Raw genomic sequence first — 19887 nt, 5'->3', positions numbered from 1 at the left:
ACGGAAAAGCTATCATTAGGTGGTTGTTTTTTTTTTTTAAAGTATACAACAAGGATGTAAAGAGCTCCTCCTTTCTACAGTCTATTGAAAGAATATATATTACTGTTTCAGACAAAACTCTGAGTAACAAGAGGCTTATTCTCCTTGCTGCTTCTACAGCCACAGTTCTGGCAGTCTAACATAGCGAATCTGCACCACTAGAAGTGTTGGAACTGCAGCAGCCCGAGAGTTGAATGCAAGCAACTCCTCATTCATTTCATTTGTTTGGTTTTTTGCTAGATCCCACCCTTCCTGCAAGTGGGCTCAGGGCGGGTAACAACAAAATAACTGACAAAGCTGTTTTTAAAAGTTATAATAATAAATTACTTCAAAGCATTTTAAATATGGGGAAATTAAAAATTTATGTTAGAAATGACAATTGAACAACACTGTAGAAATTGTAAAGCTAAGGTATTGTCGTTTTGTAAAAACAAAGTAACATGTTCAGAAGCTATAACTAAGTAGGTAAGATATATAAGCTGACTTGAGACTGTTGGTGGGGATATTATAATGAGGGAGTATTTAATCTGTTTTTATTGGTTGTTTTGAAGTGAATCATTTGCATTCATCTAAACATTCTACTTCTGTCTTCTGCCAGCTGATTGTTAGATACCAGTAACATGTTTTTTACATAAAAGCAAGTTTTGTTGCTATTATGTAAAGTTTAAACTACACACGGTGTTGCCTCCATTTATTTTTAATTAACCAACAATTAATGTATAGGGTTCCCAAGAGCTAGACTGACAACAGAACAAAGAGTTGCAGCGGAAACAATAGCAGCATCTCTTTACGTGGGCAGATGTAACAGGACAGTTTTCAGATAGTTAGGCCAGATGATTGGATATCAGCTGCTTCAGCCAAGGGCCTGATGGAACAGTTCAATTTTTCAGACCCTGCAAAACTGTAAGAAGTCTCTCAAGGCCCTGATCTCAAGCCAGTAGATGTTGATCAGCAGAGTGCAAGGCCCTCAGAGGGACATTTGGGAAGAGATGGTCCCTTAGATATGTTGGTCCAGGCCACACAAGGCTTTAAAGCTCATACTAAAAAAAAAAAAAAAAAAAAAAAAGGCAACAACATTTTTGTTCAATTTAAACATTATCTAAATATAGATAATATAGATTATTGAAAAGGCAACTCATCCAAAACTCAATCATGAATATTCAACTATAGAGACAAGAATAATAAAGGGGAAAATATGGAAATTAAGGGAAGCTGAGACATTGCTTGCCTTATGTGCTCACTATGACCATGAGTGTTAACCTAGGGGGAAATTAAAACATTATTTAACAGAAGTGATTGTTAGAATATCAATCCTTATGTTTGGATCTTTTAAAATTATTATTATTATACATGAAATAAAAAACCATCCCTTTCCTCTTTACATCCCTGGATACAGACATCCTTTTTCAACATAATTAAGTCTTAAGTCGCTTTTGGTATACTTCAACTGATAAGGAAGAGAATGAGTTGTTCAAAACCGGTTGGTGAACCTTCACTTCTCAGGCATCATCATATATATGTATTTGTCACTGGAAAACTGTCACTTAAAGGCCTTCACTGTATCTTTTCAATGAGAAGTCCAGAAATATATGCTTTTCCTGGCACTACAATTGTAATATCACTGATATATACAATATGTGTGTGTTTGTGTGTATAGGAAATGACATTTGAGGCAGGATTTTGAAACTCTTACTTTATGACATTTCCTGGAGTCTTGAACCAAAAACAGGCACACCACAGTAGTGAATAGAATGGCAAAAAGTTATTTAATTACATGCCACAGACAGCTTGTCAGTGTAAGAGGACATTCTGTGACAGCGCAATGGAGCTGGCTGTTTCACACAACATCTTTCAGGGCAATGTTTGACTTATGTTGAAGCCTGGCATTGTAAGATTATGAGACACTGCATTCTCAGGAGGTAGGGTTGCCAAGTCCAATTCAAGAAATATCTGGGGACTTCGGGGGTGGAGCCAGGGGACTTTGGGGGTGGAGCCAGGACACATTAGGGGTGGAGCAAAGATCAAGGCTGTGACAAGCATAATTGAACTCCAAAGGGAGTTCTGGCCATCACATTTAAAGGGACGGCACATCTTTTCAATTCCTTCCTTACATAGGAAATAATGAAGGATAGGGGCACCTTCTTTTGGGGCTCATAGAATTGGACCCCTTGGTCCAATCTTTTTGAAACTTGGGGGGTATTTTGGGGAGAGGCACTAGATGCCATATGGAAAATTTGGTGCCTCTACCCCAAAACACAGCTCCCCCAAAGCCCCAGATACCCGCAGATCAATTCTCCATGATTTTCTATGGGAATAAATCGCCATAGGGAATAACAGAGTTCCCAGCAGACATTTCCCTCCCCTCCCCCCGCTTTCTGATGACCCTGAAGCAGGGGGAGGGCCTCCAAACCGGGGGATCCCCTGCCCCCACCTGGGGATTGGCAACCCTATCAGGAGGTTAGCTGGAACAAAAGACATACTATGAGGTTATCACAAATGCAGAAGCTAAGAGGTGCTTTTACACACACTAAATAACACACCTTCAATCCACTTTCAATGCACTTTGCAACTGGATTTTACTGTGTGAAATTGCAAAATCCATTTGCAAATGGTTGCTGTAAAACTGCATTATTTAGCATGTGTGAAAGTGTTGTTTAAAAAATAAATTATATATATATTCAAGAATGTCAAGACTACTTCCAAAAACCTTGAGTTTTGATGCTGAGTTTTCAAAAACTTGTTTTCAAAATATATATGATAACACACTAGTGTGGTTAGATCCAAATAGACATCCGTGTTGGTCTGAAGTAGTAGAACAAAATAGGAGTCGATTGCACCTTTAAGACCAACTTAGTTTTATTCTGAATAAAACTAAGTTGGTCTTAAAGATGCAGTCGACTCCTATTTTGTTTCACTAGTGTGGTGTAGTGTGAGTAAAGTGTTGGAAAAGGATCCAGAAGACTCAGATTCAAATCTTTGCGCTGCCACAGAAGCTTGCTGGGTGACCTTGGCCAGTTACATATAAGCCTAACGTAGTTTACAGTTTCCATGTGAGGATAAAATGGAGGAGAGGAGAGCTATAGACTGGGGAGAATGGCATTTCATAAATAAAGCAAATAAGTAAGTAAATTGGTAAATATAAGTAAATTGGTAAATATAAAGAAGCATTTTATAAATATAAAGAAGAATTTCATAAATAAATAAATAAGTAAATTGGTATATATAAGTAAATTAGGAAATATAAAGAAGCATAAACTACAGTTGAGAAGCAAAACTACACTTGGGAGACTGAAGAAATTACAGAATATTGTTTTAAATATTGTTTTTCGCATTCACAGATTAATAAGTAGTTTATTGTTCTGAGCTGGCCACTTTGAACTATTTAATGGTGATTCACTGCCTTCAAGTCAACAGACGCCTTCATGTTAGCATATGAGTTTGTCTTTTTTTTTTTGTCATGAAAGGAAATATTAATAAATTATAGAAAATCTTTATCATCACACAGCAGGTTCATTTTCCCGCCTCCTATATAAATAATTCTTTTGGTCTGAACTCTATTTGGTATAAAATATTATCAACACTATAAATTATTCATACTGAGAAAAGACACTGAATATCTCTTCAGTATATTACTCTCCTTCACTCACAAAATAACATGGTTTCTACTTAAAACATTTATTTTATTAATTTGCTTCATTTATATTCTACTTTTTCCCCAATGGGGACCCCAAAAGGCTTAATTTCCGTTTCTCTCTCCTGTCTTAGCAGCAATGCTGTGAGGATGGTTAGAAAGAGAATGTGTGACTAGCCCAAGGTCACCCAACAAGCATCCATGACAGAGTTGGATTCAGACATGGGTCTTCCAGATCCTAGGCTAATACTAATTCTGTGGAGTCCAGAAATATTAAAGCTGTGCTTTTTTTCTGTGTAAAGCATAAGAATAATAGATTAGTGATAGACTACTATTATGTATTTAATTTATAATGGTCTCTCTTTCACACACACACACAGAGGGGGGAGAGACAGAGGGTGCAATTGCACAAGAAATTTGGCCTGACCTGGCCATGCCTCCCAACCAGATTTAAATAGAGTCAAATAATTTATTTTGGTATGTAACCAGCACAAATCTTTTTAAAATAGTTAAAAAGGTTAGAAACACAAATATAAATCATATAAGAACTACACAGGCAGTGATAGAAAGGAAGTTAAATGGAAGCTTCACAGGTACAATATTTTTAGGAGAAGAAGATCTGGATTTAATGTGCACAATCACATGCACACATCTGCCTGGGAAGAGCCTACATTTTCAACGATCCCTCCTGTCCTTCTGATTGGGTGGCCCGGTTTTGGAGGGAAACTGGCCAAGAGAGGGGTGGGACCTGGGAGGAGAAGATAAAAGGGCCAAGCCCAGGCAGGAGGTGTTCTTTTCCTAGGAGGCAGAGCTGAGGAAGAGCTGCTGCCAAGAAGAGACCCTTGCCCTGTGAGGAAGGGTGAGTAGGCCCAGGTCTGACTGACAGTTTAGGGACAGTAAGTTCAGATGCATTAGGGCATTTGGTTACTTTTCCCTTCATCCCTTTTACTGTTTTATGCATCTTGTTTGTTACATTGTACTGACCTGTTCACTCTGTTCACTCTGCCTGTTCCTCACGCCTATTATTTGGCCTAAGCTCAGGGAGGTCTGGAAGGGCTTGGGAGGGCACTCTGGGCCTTCTCAAGGGAGACCCTTAACCCAGAGTAGTGGCAGCAATTGGTAAGACCCGCCCCCCACGAGTCGTGACAGTGTTTTTTAATGCTTTTGAAAGGTAGAAAATTATTTCTGTGTCATGTTAGGTATGCTTAAGGAAGGTTTAAAAAAAATCAAAAGAGGATACCCCACATCTAAGTATGTCTTATGCATAGGCTTCCCAAATCTCCCGCTCTGGCGGGAGACTTCTGGTTTCACAGCCTCACCTCCCGCTTTTCAAAACTCTGGAAGTGGGGGTGGGGGTGGAGAGGGGAGGGAGAACATACCTTTAGGCTTCATGTTGTAGAGCTCCTGAGCCGTTTGCAAAATGTCTGCCCCTTTAAGGCTGGGCAGGAAGCTGGAAGCAGGAAGGGCTTTTGAGAACGGCCCCTCCCTTTCTTTGCTTTCGTTTTCACAGGAAGTAGAGTTGTCCGGAGGAAGATCTGGTAAGTGTGTGTGTGTGTGAGAGAGGGAGGGGGCAGGGGATTCCCTAGTTTGGAGGCCCTCCCCCCCTTTAGAAAGCGTGGGGGGGGGGGAGGGAAATGTCTACTAGGCACTCTATTATTCCCTATGGAGAACGATTCCCATAGGGAATAATAGGAAATTGATCTGTGGGTATTGGGGGCTCTGGGGGGCTATTTTTTGAGGTAGAGGCACCAAATTTTTAGTATAGCATCTAGTGCCTCTCGCCAAAATACCCCCCAAGTTTCAAAACGATTGGACCAGAGGGTCCAATTCTATGAGCCCAAAATATGGTGCCCCTATCCTTCATTATTTCCTATGGAAGAAAGGCATTTTAAAAGGTCTGCTGTCTCTTTAAATGTGATGGCAAGAACTCCCTTGGAGTTCAATTATGCTTGTCACATCCTTGTTCTTGGCTCCACCCCCAATGTCTCCTGGCTCCACCCCCAAAGTCTCCTGGCTCCACCCCCAAAGTCCCCAGATTTTTCTTTAATTGGACTTGGCAACCCTACTTATGCACAGGGGAAATATGAGGGGTTTGCTTTTAAAAATTAAAGAGAATTCTGGAGGTCATATGAGAACAGAGCAAGGAGTATTCAATGCTCAGTTAGTGTGAAAAGGAAACCACAGCTAACAATGAAGAGAAAACGAGTTACCCTCTGCCATCTCTTTTGGAAAGGCAATTTCATTCACCATCACATTAGCAACCAGGCCACCACACAAAATCACCTTGCTGTGGAAGCAGGTATTGTTTCTCTACAAATGATAGAAAATGCTCACAGTTGGCTCTTTTCTCTCCCTCCTTCTGCTTTCTTGCATTAAGTAACAATGCAAAGCTTGGATAACATTTGCCGTGATTCTTTGCCACTGTTTTGTAGAAACACACTAGCCATGGTTTCACTCTCCACCCTGGTTGAATTAATCATACTTCTCACAGGTATTCATGTAGCATAAAACAATTATTAATGCCATGATAGTAGGATACTGTACAATGGGATACTGTATTGGCTCAATTTGTGAACCATAGTGTATAGGTTTACCTGGTGTTCTGAGTTTCAAATCCTATAATTTTAAGCATTCTTTTCGAGCACAAGATGTGCATTTGCAAATCCAATTCATCATGCAAGTTTGAGAAATCTTTGCCTGCTGAATTCTCTTTAACTACACAATCCATACATATGTATAATGTTGGTCCCTTTATGTGTTTGTATGTAAACTACAATAGGGAGAAAAATCCTCAGGCCAAGAATGTGTACAGATGGCTAAGAGTCCTCATGTAAGCATCAGCTGGAATAGATTAAGATGTCACAACCATTTTGCAGACTTCCAGTGGAAAAAAACAGTTCAGGACACAAACATCCCTTGAAGGTCTAATTTCTTAGCAGACGTTTGCTGTACAAGGAAGCAACTGGGAATACAGGCTAGGATCTTAATGTTGGCTGTTACATGGCATGAAAATAAACCTCACCGGGTATTTATAGAAAGTACTGAGGAGAATACTATCCATCCTTTTCTTAACCCAAAATTTCCCAGAACACTAAGTTCACCCACAATTGCATTGTTGTTTTTTAAAGCCACATTGCATATCTGGACCATTTGGTGTGCAATAGTTCTTTTTATTTTAGTATATTTCTATTCCGCCCATTCCCCGTAGGGCTCAGGGCGGAGTACAACATATGATAAAATAATAAAATACAATAAAAACATTCTAAAAACTAGCTCAACGGCACTCAGAGAAGTTTATCGTATTACATATTGCCCACATTAGAATTCACATTAGAATTTGCCCTTTTATAGCATGGTCATTTGAATTCTCTTTGAGTCCTTAGCTCTGCTGCTAAAGAGATGTCTGCAACAGTATCACCTTTCCATTCACAGAAGATCCTCTTTTTGATAGCAACAATAAAGAGAAGTAGGTTGATTTTTAAACAGGATGGATTATATTTAATTAAATTGGGAAAATTATATATCACTGAAAATATTGTAGGGGGAAAAGCTGTTTGAGGCTTGATATCTAGAATATTTAAAACTGAATTATAATTTTTTATGATTGTTCAAGTGATTTAAAATAACTGACAGTTCAACTATTTTGAACAAATAAGTACCCATGAGACTGCAAAGGAGAGAGAAATTCCATCCATTCCATGCCAGCCCCCAATTAATTTCTCCCCTTTATTGCTTTGTTTCCCTTTCCCCACCCATACCACTTTTGTTTTCTCCCCCCACATCTATTTTATTTCCTTTTTTTGATCCCTGCCATCAATATTTTTTCTCTTTTTGTTGGCTCTTCCACTATCACTTCCTCTTTCTTCTTCGTGTTTGGGCTTCTAAGCAATTCCAGAATATCATCAATGGCCTTTCGAGGTATCCCAACATCTTAGTCAGTGCTCACCAATCTTAGAGGTGTTCTTTTAACTGTTATGGATTTTTTCTTCAAAGCTTGTTTCCCATAGGTTTGAAGAAATATCTCCTATTTGTTCTTGTCCCCCACCCCCATGCTGATTATTCTAATCTGCACATGATGATGAGGGTCCAAAGATTACCAAGGAATGGATTTAACATAAAAAATTCTTAATGGGGCCTAGAATATAGTTTAAATCAAGCCACCATTTGAAACAATAACTGCAGAAAACAGAGGGAAACCTTAACATAATTCATAGGTGATATTAGGTATTAGCACCTTAGAGCCCAATAAGATTTTCTGAGTATGAGCTTTTGATACTCAAAGCTATCTGACGAATGTGACTTGTGAAAGCTCATTCCCTCAAAATCTTTTGGGGCTCTAAGGTGCTATGGGTCTCATATCTAGCTCTCCTACTGAAGACCAACACAGCTACCCTCTGAAACCATAAGTGATATAAAGGTGAAGGTAGTCCCCTGGTAGTCTGTGTGGCGCAGAGTGGTAAAGCTGCAGTACTGCAGTCGGAGCTCTCTGCTCATGACCTGAGCTCGATCCCAGCAGAAGCTGGTTCAGGTAGCCGGCTCCAGGTTGCCTCAGCCTTCCATCCTTCCGAGGTCGGTAAAATGAGTCCCAGCTTGCTGGGGGGAAAGCGGAGATGACTGGGGAAGGCAATGGCAAACCACCATGTAAAAAGTCTGCTGTGAAAACGTTGTGAAAGCAATGTCACCCCAGAATCTAAAATGACTGGTGTTTTTACAGGGGACTACCTTTACCTTTACTCCCCTGTGCAAGCACCAAGTCATTACTGACCCATGGGGTGATGTCACATCACAATGCTTTCTTGGCAGACATATTACACCATTAAAGTTACATTACATTTCAGCAGTTATGGTATGTGAATCTATAAATGGTTGGAACCGATAAATCAATATCTCTTCTACTATATTGCAGCTAGGAACTCTCAATGTCCAGAATTCACAGCATACAGATATATCTAAATATCTCAGTCTACTCTTTTTTTCAAAGCAATAATGTGCCAGATTCTGAAAAAGGTGTGATAGACCTGGAGAGACAGCAAGCACTAGTTTTAAATATACACAGAGGTGAAGTCCTATAGTGAGCTCCAGATTAAATAAGATAAGCTAATACAAAGAATCATTAAAGCAACACTGAAAAACACTGACCTCAGTGATATCTGGGGCCTTTGTGCCCTGCAATCAATGAACATTAACTTTTGACTCTCATCTACATACTTCTTCCTCCACAATTAGTTTTTTTTTTTAAAATAATCTCCTTTGCTTCTACTTGTCAGCACATGGAAACTGATATGAAAGTCATTGCAGCCTCTCTGACTGCGTTTTAAGTGTTTATTATGGGATCAATAAATCCCTAGGCTGCTACTGGCAGAGAAGATTCCTTGAGAAACTGCCTTTCATCAGAAACACGCACTTGAAGTGCTCAGCGAATGAGTCAAAAATGGAACTGAAAATGTGACTTAAAACAAGAACTGGAACCATTAAATGCCTTTGTTTGCATGAGTAGGGATCTGTTCTTCTTACATTAGCCCAAGTCTGGCACTGTTTCTCTATGACTGTGACCTGAAAATGACTGACACATTTGTTAACAATGCAAGGACTGGAGCCAATAGCATTGCTGTGATGCTATTTCAGGACCAAAGACATTTCTCATCTCTGTGCTGCTCTGATACCGTTGAAGCCATGCAACACTGAAAGAGATGCTTAAGATGAAATGTAGCCACAACAGAAGAATGAGATCAGGTGAATTCCACACTTGTATACACTGGGAGATAGTTACATTTGGGGATATGCACAATTACACCTTTTCATTTATAACACTGTTGTGTGTTTTTTGTAATGAACTCAAGATTGACAGATCAATACCATCCTCTTGTGTTGATGCCCTGGAGGAGCTATTATGTTTCATATGAGATCTGAGCCAATTCCCAGCAGAGCTATTTATAGAAAAAAGAACTAGATATCTGAAGGAAGATATAGAGGAAGGGTACTTCAAGAAGGAAGACGATAAGGACTGATAAACACCACAGAAGGATAGCAGTACCTCAGTTATGCCACCAAATTGGAAGTGCTTTTTAAAAATCTGTTTAACAGATGCTAGATGGCCTTTTGGCAGCAATGCTGATTCTGGGAACTTAGGGGAAGGTATTTGTGAATTTTCTGCATTGTGCGGGGGTTGGACTAGATGACCCTGGAGTACCTACAACTCTGTAATTCTGTGATTCAAACAATTCAGGCAATCATTTTTACAAAGGTAATAGAGCTATATTATAATGAAATGGCTCAGCAAGATTCTTTAATAAAGGGAAAGGGTCCGTGGACTATACTACTGTGTATAGTATGTTCTACCTGTTGCTGTATGTATTATCCCATTATGTAATTTCTGCATTGTTTCCATCCTACTAACTGCATTGATTTACACTCTGCAATCAGCCTTGAGTCCCAGTGAGAAAGGTGGGCTATAAAATGTAAATGAAATACATTTCTCATAATCAAATACAAAACTCATAATCACAGTGGATATTCAAAACAAATAGGGAAAGGGAAGCCTCCACACACTGCAGACTAAAGACTTCTCCATCATGCCCTGAAGTATTCTCTCTCCTGAGCTAGATGGATCAATGGTCTGATTCAGTAAAAGGCAACTTCATATCCAGCCTTATCTCTGGAGGAACTCAAAAGCTCTTGTCATATTGTGATAAGTCCCTATGAATAGGCATTGCATTCACATTGTTAAGAAATTAAAGCATTTTTCAGCACAGTTCTGATTGCGGGTATTAGTAGACATTAGCCCATTCAAAGTACTTCACTCCCTTCATTTTGTTTTTCTTCACAGCAGAGGAATATGTTTTCCACATGGTATAAACAATAAGAGGTATCTGAGTCAGAGTACATTCATAGATTTCACCTCAGACCTCACTGAGTTAAATCCAATTCTCTATTTCACTACATTCAGTACCTGTCAATATATAAGATCGAAGGTTCATTACAGGATTTTAAGAGGCCTGTTAAACTCTGGAATAATGCATGTGCCACGACTGCCCTGAGACAGGGCAATGTGCTATGTTCGCATAGGCAGCCATATATTTTGCTTCCTCTCTAACTAAAACATTTAGTGAGGGATGGAGAAGGGAATCACAGCGGCCTTATTTATTGATCGATTTCTGCAGGCGCAGCCTTTCTCAGTTATCTTGATGGAGAATTTCCAGGGCCTGATTTTCCCCTTCTGTGGAGCAAAGCTGAATCACAGGGCTACCATGAAATCTGTTTGCAGTTGGGACTTTATTTAAAAAGAAAGAAAGAAATGTGTTTAAGCAAGTTTGTTATAGGTTTAGCACTCAATTTAAAAGGAAGAAGGCTGACAGCATTATAAAGCCTACAATTCAGAGCATTTTCAAGAGTCACACATAGGGTGAATTGCTGTAATCCAATGCGATCAGACATAGACGTGTGTGGCCAGCAGATTCTTCTTATTCAGGAAAGACTGTAAATGGCATAACAAGTTAACTGGGCAAGAAGGGAGGGCTGAATTTTAAAAACTTATATCACAGGAATCTTGTTGGCCTTTTAAGGTGCTACTGAGCTCTTGAATCTTGCACATCTGTGCATACCAACACAGCTATATATCTGAAATTACGTGCCAAGAAACCTGACACTGCAGGACACAGACCTAACAGTATCCCTAAGTTCGAAATGTGTATCTTCAAAGAGTATAATACAGTCTAGCACAAATCTCCCCCCACCCGTGGTTGGGAGTATTTTTCTCCAAGAGCACCTTGGTGGGTTTTAGTTTATTTGAACTGAACTGGGTTTTAGTTTATTTGTTTCAAGTGAACAAAGGAAGAAAAATGCCCATGTCCTTTAGGAGAGGAAGTGCTGTTTCAGATGAGTACAGACGTCACTTGTCCCAAAACAAAGGTCTCAACGCTTTAAAATTTGAAATGTCATTTTATGTTGTTACCTGCCCTGAGCCTGCCTTGGCGGGATGGAGAGGGTATAAATCCTAATAAGTAATAAATAAATATAGTTTTTTATCAGACTTCACCAAATTCAGTTCAAGTTACCATGAAATCACCCTATTTCTAATGCAGCACTGCTGTAGTCATCAAAAATGTTATGATGTCTGGTATATTCTGATTCACCACTATGTAGGCACAGATAAATAAAACATCTAAACTAGTTCTTGGATCATAAAGGAGAGAGAGAGATCTGCTGTCTCTGTAGAATCCTGTACCAAAATTAATAGAAAAAAAGTTCAGAGAGAGCATGTCAGTATTCACTTTATAGCCAGCCTTTAAAGGAGGACTCATAAAAAGCAGGAGCACAATTGGGCAGTCCTGTCATACTGGCAACAAATCACAGATTCATATAGCTGGTGCCATTGTTTCACTTTACAGTGGTTTGTTTTTTATTCGTTCCTCAGCTTGAATCTTTCATGGACCTTTGCAGAACTTTGTATCTGGAATATGCTGCGGGCGCAGAAATTTCCCCATCTGCCATAATCTTTCTAAACCAAATGTAATTTGGGGAATTATGGTTTCTAGAAAACTGAATTTACTGACACTTTGCATAACTGATGAGCACACGCATATGTAAATACACATACATGTATACACACCATCAAACATTGTATACAACTTACTACACAATACACAGTTCGAGCCCAGTGGCACCTTTAAGACCAACATAAACTTTCATGTGTAAACACGATTTTTCAGATGTATGTATTGTGTGTGTGCACATGGAAGCTTATACCTTGAATAAAATGGTCTTAAACTTGAGCTTTGTTCTGCCGCTTCAGACCACAACGGCTAATACAAACAGCAATTCTAAAACCCATCACAATAACAGGTTAAAAACCCAAATTAGGATTACCAAGCAGTCCTTAATTAAACTGCCTTCAACTGCCTCTGGAAGACTTCCACTGAGGAGGCCAGGCACACCTGCCTGAGGAGGTTGTTCCATAGTTGGATGGAGTTAATTGTCCCTGGAAAAGTCAAGTTCACAGTCTGGGAGTACTGCTCAATACAGCAGTCACCTTAGAAAATCAGGTGGCTGCTGCAGTTTAGAGTGCTTTCACCCAGCTTCAGTTGGTTTGCCAGCTGTGACTATTCCTGACTTTGCCTGATCTAGTCACAGGGATAGTTTGGACTATTGCAATGTGCTCTACTTAAGGACTGAAGAGCGTTTGGAAGCTACAGCTAGTGCAGAATGCTACAGCCAGTTACTAAAATCAAGTGCCCCAATCTTAAATTATTACTCTGGCTTCCAATCTGCTCCCAACTCCAATTCAAGGGTATCTGAAGGACCTTCTTCTCTCATATATGCCTGCTGGGGAAACAATATGGTTACCAGACCTGACTCAGGAGATATCTGGGGACCCTGAGCCAGGAGCAAAGTTGAGACAAGCATGATTGAACTCTGAAGGGAGGTCTGGTCATCACATTTAAAGGGACCACATTCCTTTTAAATGCCTTCCTTCCATTGGAAATAATGGATGATGGGGACACCTTCTTTTGGGGCTCATAGAATTGGACCCACTCGGGGGTTTGTTTGAGGAGAAGCACTAGATACTCTGCTGGAAATCTGGTGCCTCTACCTCAAAACAACAACAACAACACAGCCCCATCCCCCAAAGCCCCAGATACCTACAGATTGATTCTCCATTATACCCTATGGGAACCGGTCTCCATAAGGTATAACCGAGTGCTCAGCAGACATCCCCCTCTGCTTTTTAATAACCCCAAAGTGGGGGGGTGGGACTCCAAACCAGGGGATCCTACGCCCCCAACTGGGGGTTGGCACCCCTAGGAAGTTAAGATCACAGGAAAAGGTCCTTTTGCCTGTCCCATTGACCAAAGAAGCTCATCTACTGGGTACATTAGAGTGGGCCTTTTTTAGTGGCTGCTGTAAGATTATGAAACAACCTCCCCAGGGAGATGTACCTGGTCTTCTCACTCTCAATTTTATTAATGTTGGCATTTGATTAGTTCTTCTGCTTATCAGCAGTTTAAATTATTCATTTTAACTTCTAATTATTATGCATTTTATATATTCTATTCTATTTATTATTATTTTCATTGTAGCTGCCTTGAGTTCCTATACACTTATAAACGTGGCTAATGAATGTTTTTAAAATGAATAAATATATTAAATGTGAAAATAAAGTGTGTATTTAAATTTACTTTAAAAAAAGTGAACAGTCATTGTGATGGGCTCATGGTTTTTTAAAAAATATATTTATTTCAAAATGCAAGGCAGAAAAGTCTAAATAAAAAAATAGATTTTAAAATACTTTTGGGTTAACCTTAAATGTACATCTAAATCTATTTCTACCTCAAGGCCATATGTGTCGCCTCTGGAACATATCAACCAAAACTAGCTTAGTTAGCAAGTGATACAAGATCATCCCAGAATCAACACCCATTATATGTTCTGGAATCTGTCCTTGGGGAGTCACAGCCATGGAAATAAATTGAAGACCAGCTCAATTTAAAGCTTTAAACATATTGCTCAAAATGAACTGATTGCTTCTGCAAAGTCTGGAAGTCTATAGATTTGCCTTGCTCCTTTCAACAAGTACAAAAACTTAAAGATTCTACCCCATTACTCCACAACAGCAACCCTTAAGAATTCCAGAGAGAATCCTGTATCTGATCCCCTAGATGAACCTGTATAGCAGGGGTGGGAAACCTCCATCCTGAGGGCCGTTTGTGGCCCTTGAGGTCACTTGGTATGGCCCTCGGGGATTGCTGGGCTGAACCGAGCCATATGGCAGCCTCTCTGGGGCCTGGCTGGCCAGCGAGGATCATGGGGCCCAACCGTGCTGTGCAGAAGCCTCCCCAGGGCCAGGAAGGGATCACAGGGCCCAGATGTACTGTGCGGCCGCCTCCCTGGGGCCTGGTTGGCTGGTCAGAATTGCTGCAAGGTCTGTAAAAGTTACTGTCACAGTTCGGTTTGCACTTGATTATCCCAGACAGTGTGGCCTAATATGCTAATATTAGGGGATGTGGTCTAATATACTACTGAGTTCCTGCTGGGCTTTTTCTACAAAGCCCTGGACCTATGCATTTGCCTAGGGCGGCAGGCCGTGTGTGTGTGTGTGTGTGAGTGCGCGCACATGCACCAGATTAGGCTCTCCCCACATGACTTCAAATAGAAAAAAGAAATTGCATTAATTTTGCTGGCCTGAGTCATTCTCCCTTGGTGGAGCACTGTTTTTTAAGTTGATAATTTTTTATGGCCCGCGAATGATGTTATAAATATCCATATGGCCCTTGGCAGAAAAAAGGTTCCCCACCCCTGCTGTATAGAAATGTGTCAGGTGTGATTTCTTTTATCTACACTTTACAGTTTGTAGCATTTTTACTTTTTGCTTCCTGTTTGTTGATGCTGTGTGGTTTCAAGCATTTTAACAAGTGAACAGAAATTACAAACAATTTTTGTTGTTGTTTCCATTCCACTATGCTGCAATGCAGGAATGATAAGAAGTATTTGGTTTCAGATCACAATCAATGAGAAATTCAAAAGCATCTGTGGAAAAGATAAAAGGTGAAAGATGAATGGGAAAAATGGATAAATAAGGTGGCTTTCTTTATATTCAGGGCTGCCTGATACATACTTGTGATGTGACCAGAGGTCTTGAAGTGACAACTCTATCCATCCATTTTTTTTTAAATGGTTTTACATTTCATGTGGAAATCTTCAGGTATAATTTGACTTCTTTGAAACTATGTGAGGTGAATTATTCAGTGAATTAAACAATTAAAATTGCGATGGACAAGGTATACCAAAGTCATATTATAAAGTAGTCAGTCCTTCTGTACGTTGATTTCCATTATTCAATAAAGATATTTAAAATGTTTCTAGATGTTAATTTACCTTATTTGGGTTGATTGCTGTGATGACCCAAACACACTGAGCATTACTGTCATACTGGAATGGGAAATTTGGTGATGTAAAGGTTCCACTGGGTCCCTGAAGATTAGATCCACAAGTCTTTTCTATAAAAGAAGGAATAAAAAGTTGTAATAGTCATAACACAATATTTTTATGCATAGCTTTTATTAAGATATTCATATCCATTAGAATTATTCCATAAGTACAAAACTGGGAAAGCATTCAGACATGAGATTTATTGGAAGGTCTGCTACATTTAAAACAGATCTCCACAGAGTCAAAGCCCTGGGATATGCCAATGATATCAGCAGCATTCCTTTGACCTGACCCATCCTTTGGACAATGAAAGGGAACCACCACTCTGTCTAGCTACTTCATATTACATCCTGAGAGTTTTAAGGAGAACTCCAGCCCTCTGATTCCAGGTCTTAAGTCTATACACTAAAATTAAGTAAGGTATGGTCACCTATTAGTGCCTAGGGTTGCCAGGTCCTACCAGCAGCCAGCAGGGGAATCCTTTGTTCTGTCCAAGTGCTTCCGTCACACACATTTTACATGTGCTGCACAATGACATCACCCAGAAGTGACATCATCATGTCACCAACATTGAAGGGTGACATTCTAGTTTTGGGGCAAAACTCTATGGTTTGTAGATGATTTTATGAAAGAGTTTTACCCCAAAACTAGAGCATCAGTGTGTGGCATTGGTGCTGTGATATCACTTCTGGGTGATGTCTTCATGTCATCTTCAGGCCAGTTGGGAACAGAATCTCCCTCACTGGCCAGCTTTTGTGGGGGTTCCCCTGCCCCCAGCCTCAGGCTGCCCATACCATGTATGGCCTTTTAGCCCTGAATCTTCATTTCTTGTGAGAAGCCTGTCTACCTTTCTGAAAAAAGGAATTAACAAGGATGATAGATTTACATCTCAAACATTGACATACAAGCTATTCTTGATTTCCACAGGCTTCTGATTGCAGTTAGGGAACAGTAGGTCCTTGTTTTGTTTTATTCTTAAAAGTTCACACCCTACATAATGCATGTAACAAACACCTTGAGCCAAACCAATTTATTGTAAGAATAATCTCAAATATTTGATTTAGATCAGCAGAACTACTATCACACTTTAATAACACAATAGAACATGGTGCACATTAGGTCTTCCAACTTGTAAATGAAAGATCAAATGTTCCTTTTTATGATTTGCTTTTTTTCATACATATATCTGACAGCTGCTGCTATTTATATAGGATTTTAGATATTAGATGAATTGATATAATATATGCAGAAGGCACATCCCACAGTCACTTTCTTCACTGCCATCTGTTATTATGTAGAAACTTCAGGATTTTAATAAGGGAGGATACATCATATAAATCCAGAGATTACATCCCAAAACACAATAATGAAATTTGTATTAGAGTAAATAGATGCACAATTTATGCATAAGCCTTTTCATAAAATATTCAAACACTGATACCCTTGCATTTTTACATTCAAAGTGTGGTTTTATCCACTTTAAAGAAAATCAGGAGGTAGAGGAGAGTTCACCATAAGAAAGAATATAGCAAGACTGTTTTCTTATTTCTTTGCTTAATAGATGTGATGAGACAAACACAAATGCAAATTTAGTAGCCACACATCTATCAGTATGGATTAACATGGGCAACTTTAGAGCAGGGGTTCTTAACCCAGGGTCCACAGATGTCCCAGGGGTCCATGGATAAATTTCAAGGGGTCCATCAACTTGGATGAGAGATAAATCTCATCTGTATTTTCACCAACTGCTAACTGAAATGTAGCATGCCCTCCAGTTATGAATGCAGGTAATACACCACAGTACAATTACCTGTGACTTTGTCACCAATATAAATGACAGATATTTTCAACCACAACACAGTTGTTGCAGATATCTCAAAATATTGTTTATGCTCATCACTACTTTTGAAATTATGGTAGTTATTAGACCTGCTACTAGATAACATGTGATGGCAGTCTGCCTGTCTACAGATGCTTGTGCAATGTAGATGACCAACTAGCAGGCAACTTTGCACCTAGTAGTAGTAGCAGAAGAAGAGATCGGAATTATACCCTGCCCTTTACTCGGAGTCTCAGAGTGGCATACAATCTCCTTTTCCATGATGTAGATCTCCTAAATTTCAAAGTTAACTTGCAAAATACCACAGTGACAGGAGCTGCCATGGGCCCCTGGAGAAAAATTCCATCTTGCACCTGTATGATACTAATCTAAAACAAATAAAACAAAATAATTTGCCTTTCTATTGCAGTTTACAGAATAACACATAGGTTTATACAGAACACAGCCCACTCTCCCTGGCATGAACCCAGCAGACACTGAAAGAAAAAATTATCTGCTATGCTGCTAGTAGATACTGAAATTAGCTGTCCGATTTCAATTGTTTTAGGTGATATTTTAATGAATTGTTTTATTGGTTGAAATATGATTTTACTTTTGCATTATATGTTATAAACCTCTCTGAGCCTACTTGTAGAGCAGGGCAGGATAAAAATATCCAAATGAATGACTGACTGAATGAATAAAGTTAATTAGAACAACAAACTCCACTGAAATAAAATAAACGAACATAAATTTTATGAATGTAGGATAATCCCAGTTACACAGGTTACCAAAATGAATTGAGTCCCTGAATTTTGTACCCCTAATTCCCTCCTCCCCACACACACAGTGCTCAGTGACTGTAATGGGACATTTAGGATTTGGTGTTTGACAATCACTTGATTTAATACTTTGCCAAGGAAAGTCTGCAGAGGTCTATAACCAAGCATTATTGAAATCACATAAACAATACTTTCACAGCACCCCCCTTGTGCTAATTTCAACAAAATGCATACTAGAAATCATTCGTTAGCAACTGTTGTTGAAGTGAATGAAAAATGTGGAGGATTTCAGATGTGAAATAGCTATCTCCAACTGTCTGCATAGTTTTCTGCAGTATCATCCATTATCCATTAAAACTGCCTCATTACAAAGAGAAATCTTTCCCCCCCAGGTTTTACCCCATTAACCTGCACATTTTATTGCTAGTTAAAATATTACAGAACAGACCGCTTTCCAAAGTTCCTCTGCACTCTAATATGGTACATTCACATTTGGAATGCATCAAGGACACCAGTCCCATCCATGTTTCAGTTCTTGAGGACAGTCATCTTTGTTAGCTAACTTTAAACAAAATTGTCTTATGCTTGAAGAGTTCAGTTCCACTGCCAATAGCATCATTATGCTTAGCTTGCTAATGGCACTGCAGTTTTACTAGTTTTGCATTAATAATTTTAAGCACATTACAAGCACTGTGGTTGTTATTTATTTTTATTTTTTAAATCACTGCTCTGGACTGAAATGAACTCCAATTATATATAATGATTATACATTGTGTTTTTAAAGCACAAAAACACTGGACATATATCCCTTTGAAAGAATTTGAAAACTTCAATTGGTACAGAATACTGTGGCCAAGATGTTAACTGGAATGGTTAATAGGGAACATATCACTTCCCAGACTCTCAATTTGTTTCCAGGCCCAGTTCTAGGTACTGGACTTGACCTTCATAACCTTATATGGTTCTTCACCAACTTATCTGAAGGATTTTATACGCACGTATGAATCTGTCCAACCACTATGGTCATCTTTGGAAGGGCCCTGCTTCAGGTGCCCCCTTCTCTTCTGAGATTAGACAGGTGGCAACCTGAGAGGCCTTTTTAGTCATGGTACTAACACTTTGGAACTCACTCCCCAGGGAAATTTGTCTGTCCCCATATGTTGCCATTTTCTACCAGCAGTTGAAGACTCTGGGGTTTTTTTGTTTGTTTCATTTGGCATTCCCTCAATTATTCTTCCTTCCTAACCAATATTTTAACTATTGTTTGTATGTTTTGCATGCACTTAACTCTGTTTTTAATTGTTTTAATAATGTTTGTTCAGGGTTGGTTGATTTTAATGATTTCTTAAAATATGATTTTATCATGCACTAAATTGTTAGCTATCTTGGTGGCCCCTATAAGGGCAGACAAACGAGATACAAATTTGTAAATATATATATAAAATGTTCATGTACAGAATGACTGCCATATAAACTAACCATTTGTTTGTGTGTCAATAATTCTCGCACACTTAATTGTAAAGCTGATTTGGACTGAAGGCTGGCTGGAATATTTTATAGTCTTGTTATAAGAATTACTGAGATAATGCATGTAAAGTATTTTAAACACTCTAAAGTATCATATAAATCCTAATAGCTCAACCTGATTCCTGTTCACTTGAAAATAAATCATGCTGAGTTGAATTGAACGT

At 39.1% G+C, this 19887-nt stretch overlaps 1 protein-coding gene across 6 annotated transcripts in view; it reads right to left on the bottom strand.

Annotated features, from left to right (window-relative positions):
* CSMD3 (CUB and Sushi multiple domains 3) overlaps positions 1-19887 on the bottom strand; it is a 933126-nt gene that overhangs the window by 389442 nt on the left and 523797 nt on the right. For all 6 annotated transcript variants that reach the window (XM_060243303.1, XM_060243304.1, XM_060243306.1 and 3 more), the window contains one exon: positions 15542-15663. In XM_060243303.1, coding sequence (XP_060099286.1) covers positions 15542-15663 — 122 coding nt within the window. The remainder of the gene's footprint in view (positions 1-15541; positions 15664-19887) is intronic.

This window comes from Heteronotia binoei, chromosome 7, assembly GCF_032191835.1.
Source record: "Heteronotia binoei isolate CCM8104 ecotype False Entrance Well chromosome 7, APGP_CSIRO_Hbin_v1, whole genome shotgun sequence".
NCBI lineage: Eukaryota > Metazoa > Chordata > Lepidosauria > Squamata > Gekkonidae > Heteronotia > Heteronotia binoei.
Note: the sequence above shows the minus strand (reverse complement) of the source record. Positions and strands in the feature narration are given on the sequence as shown.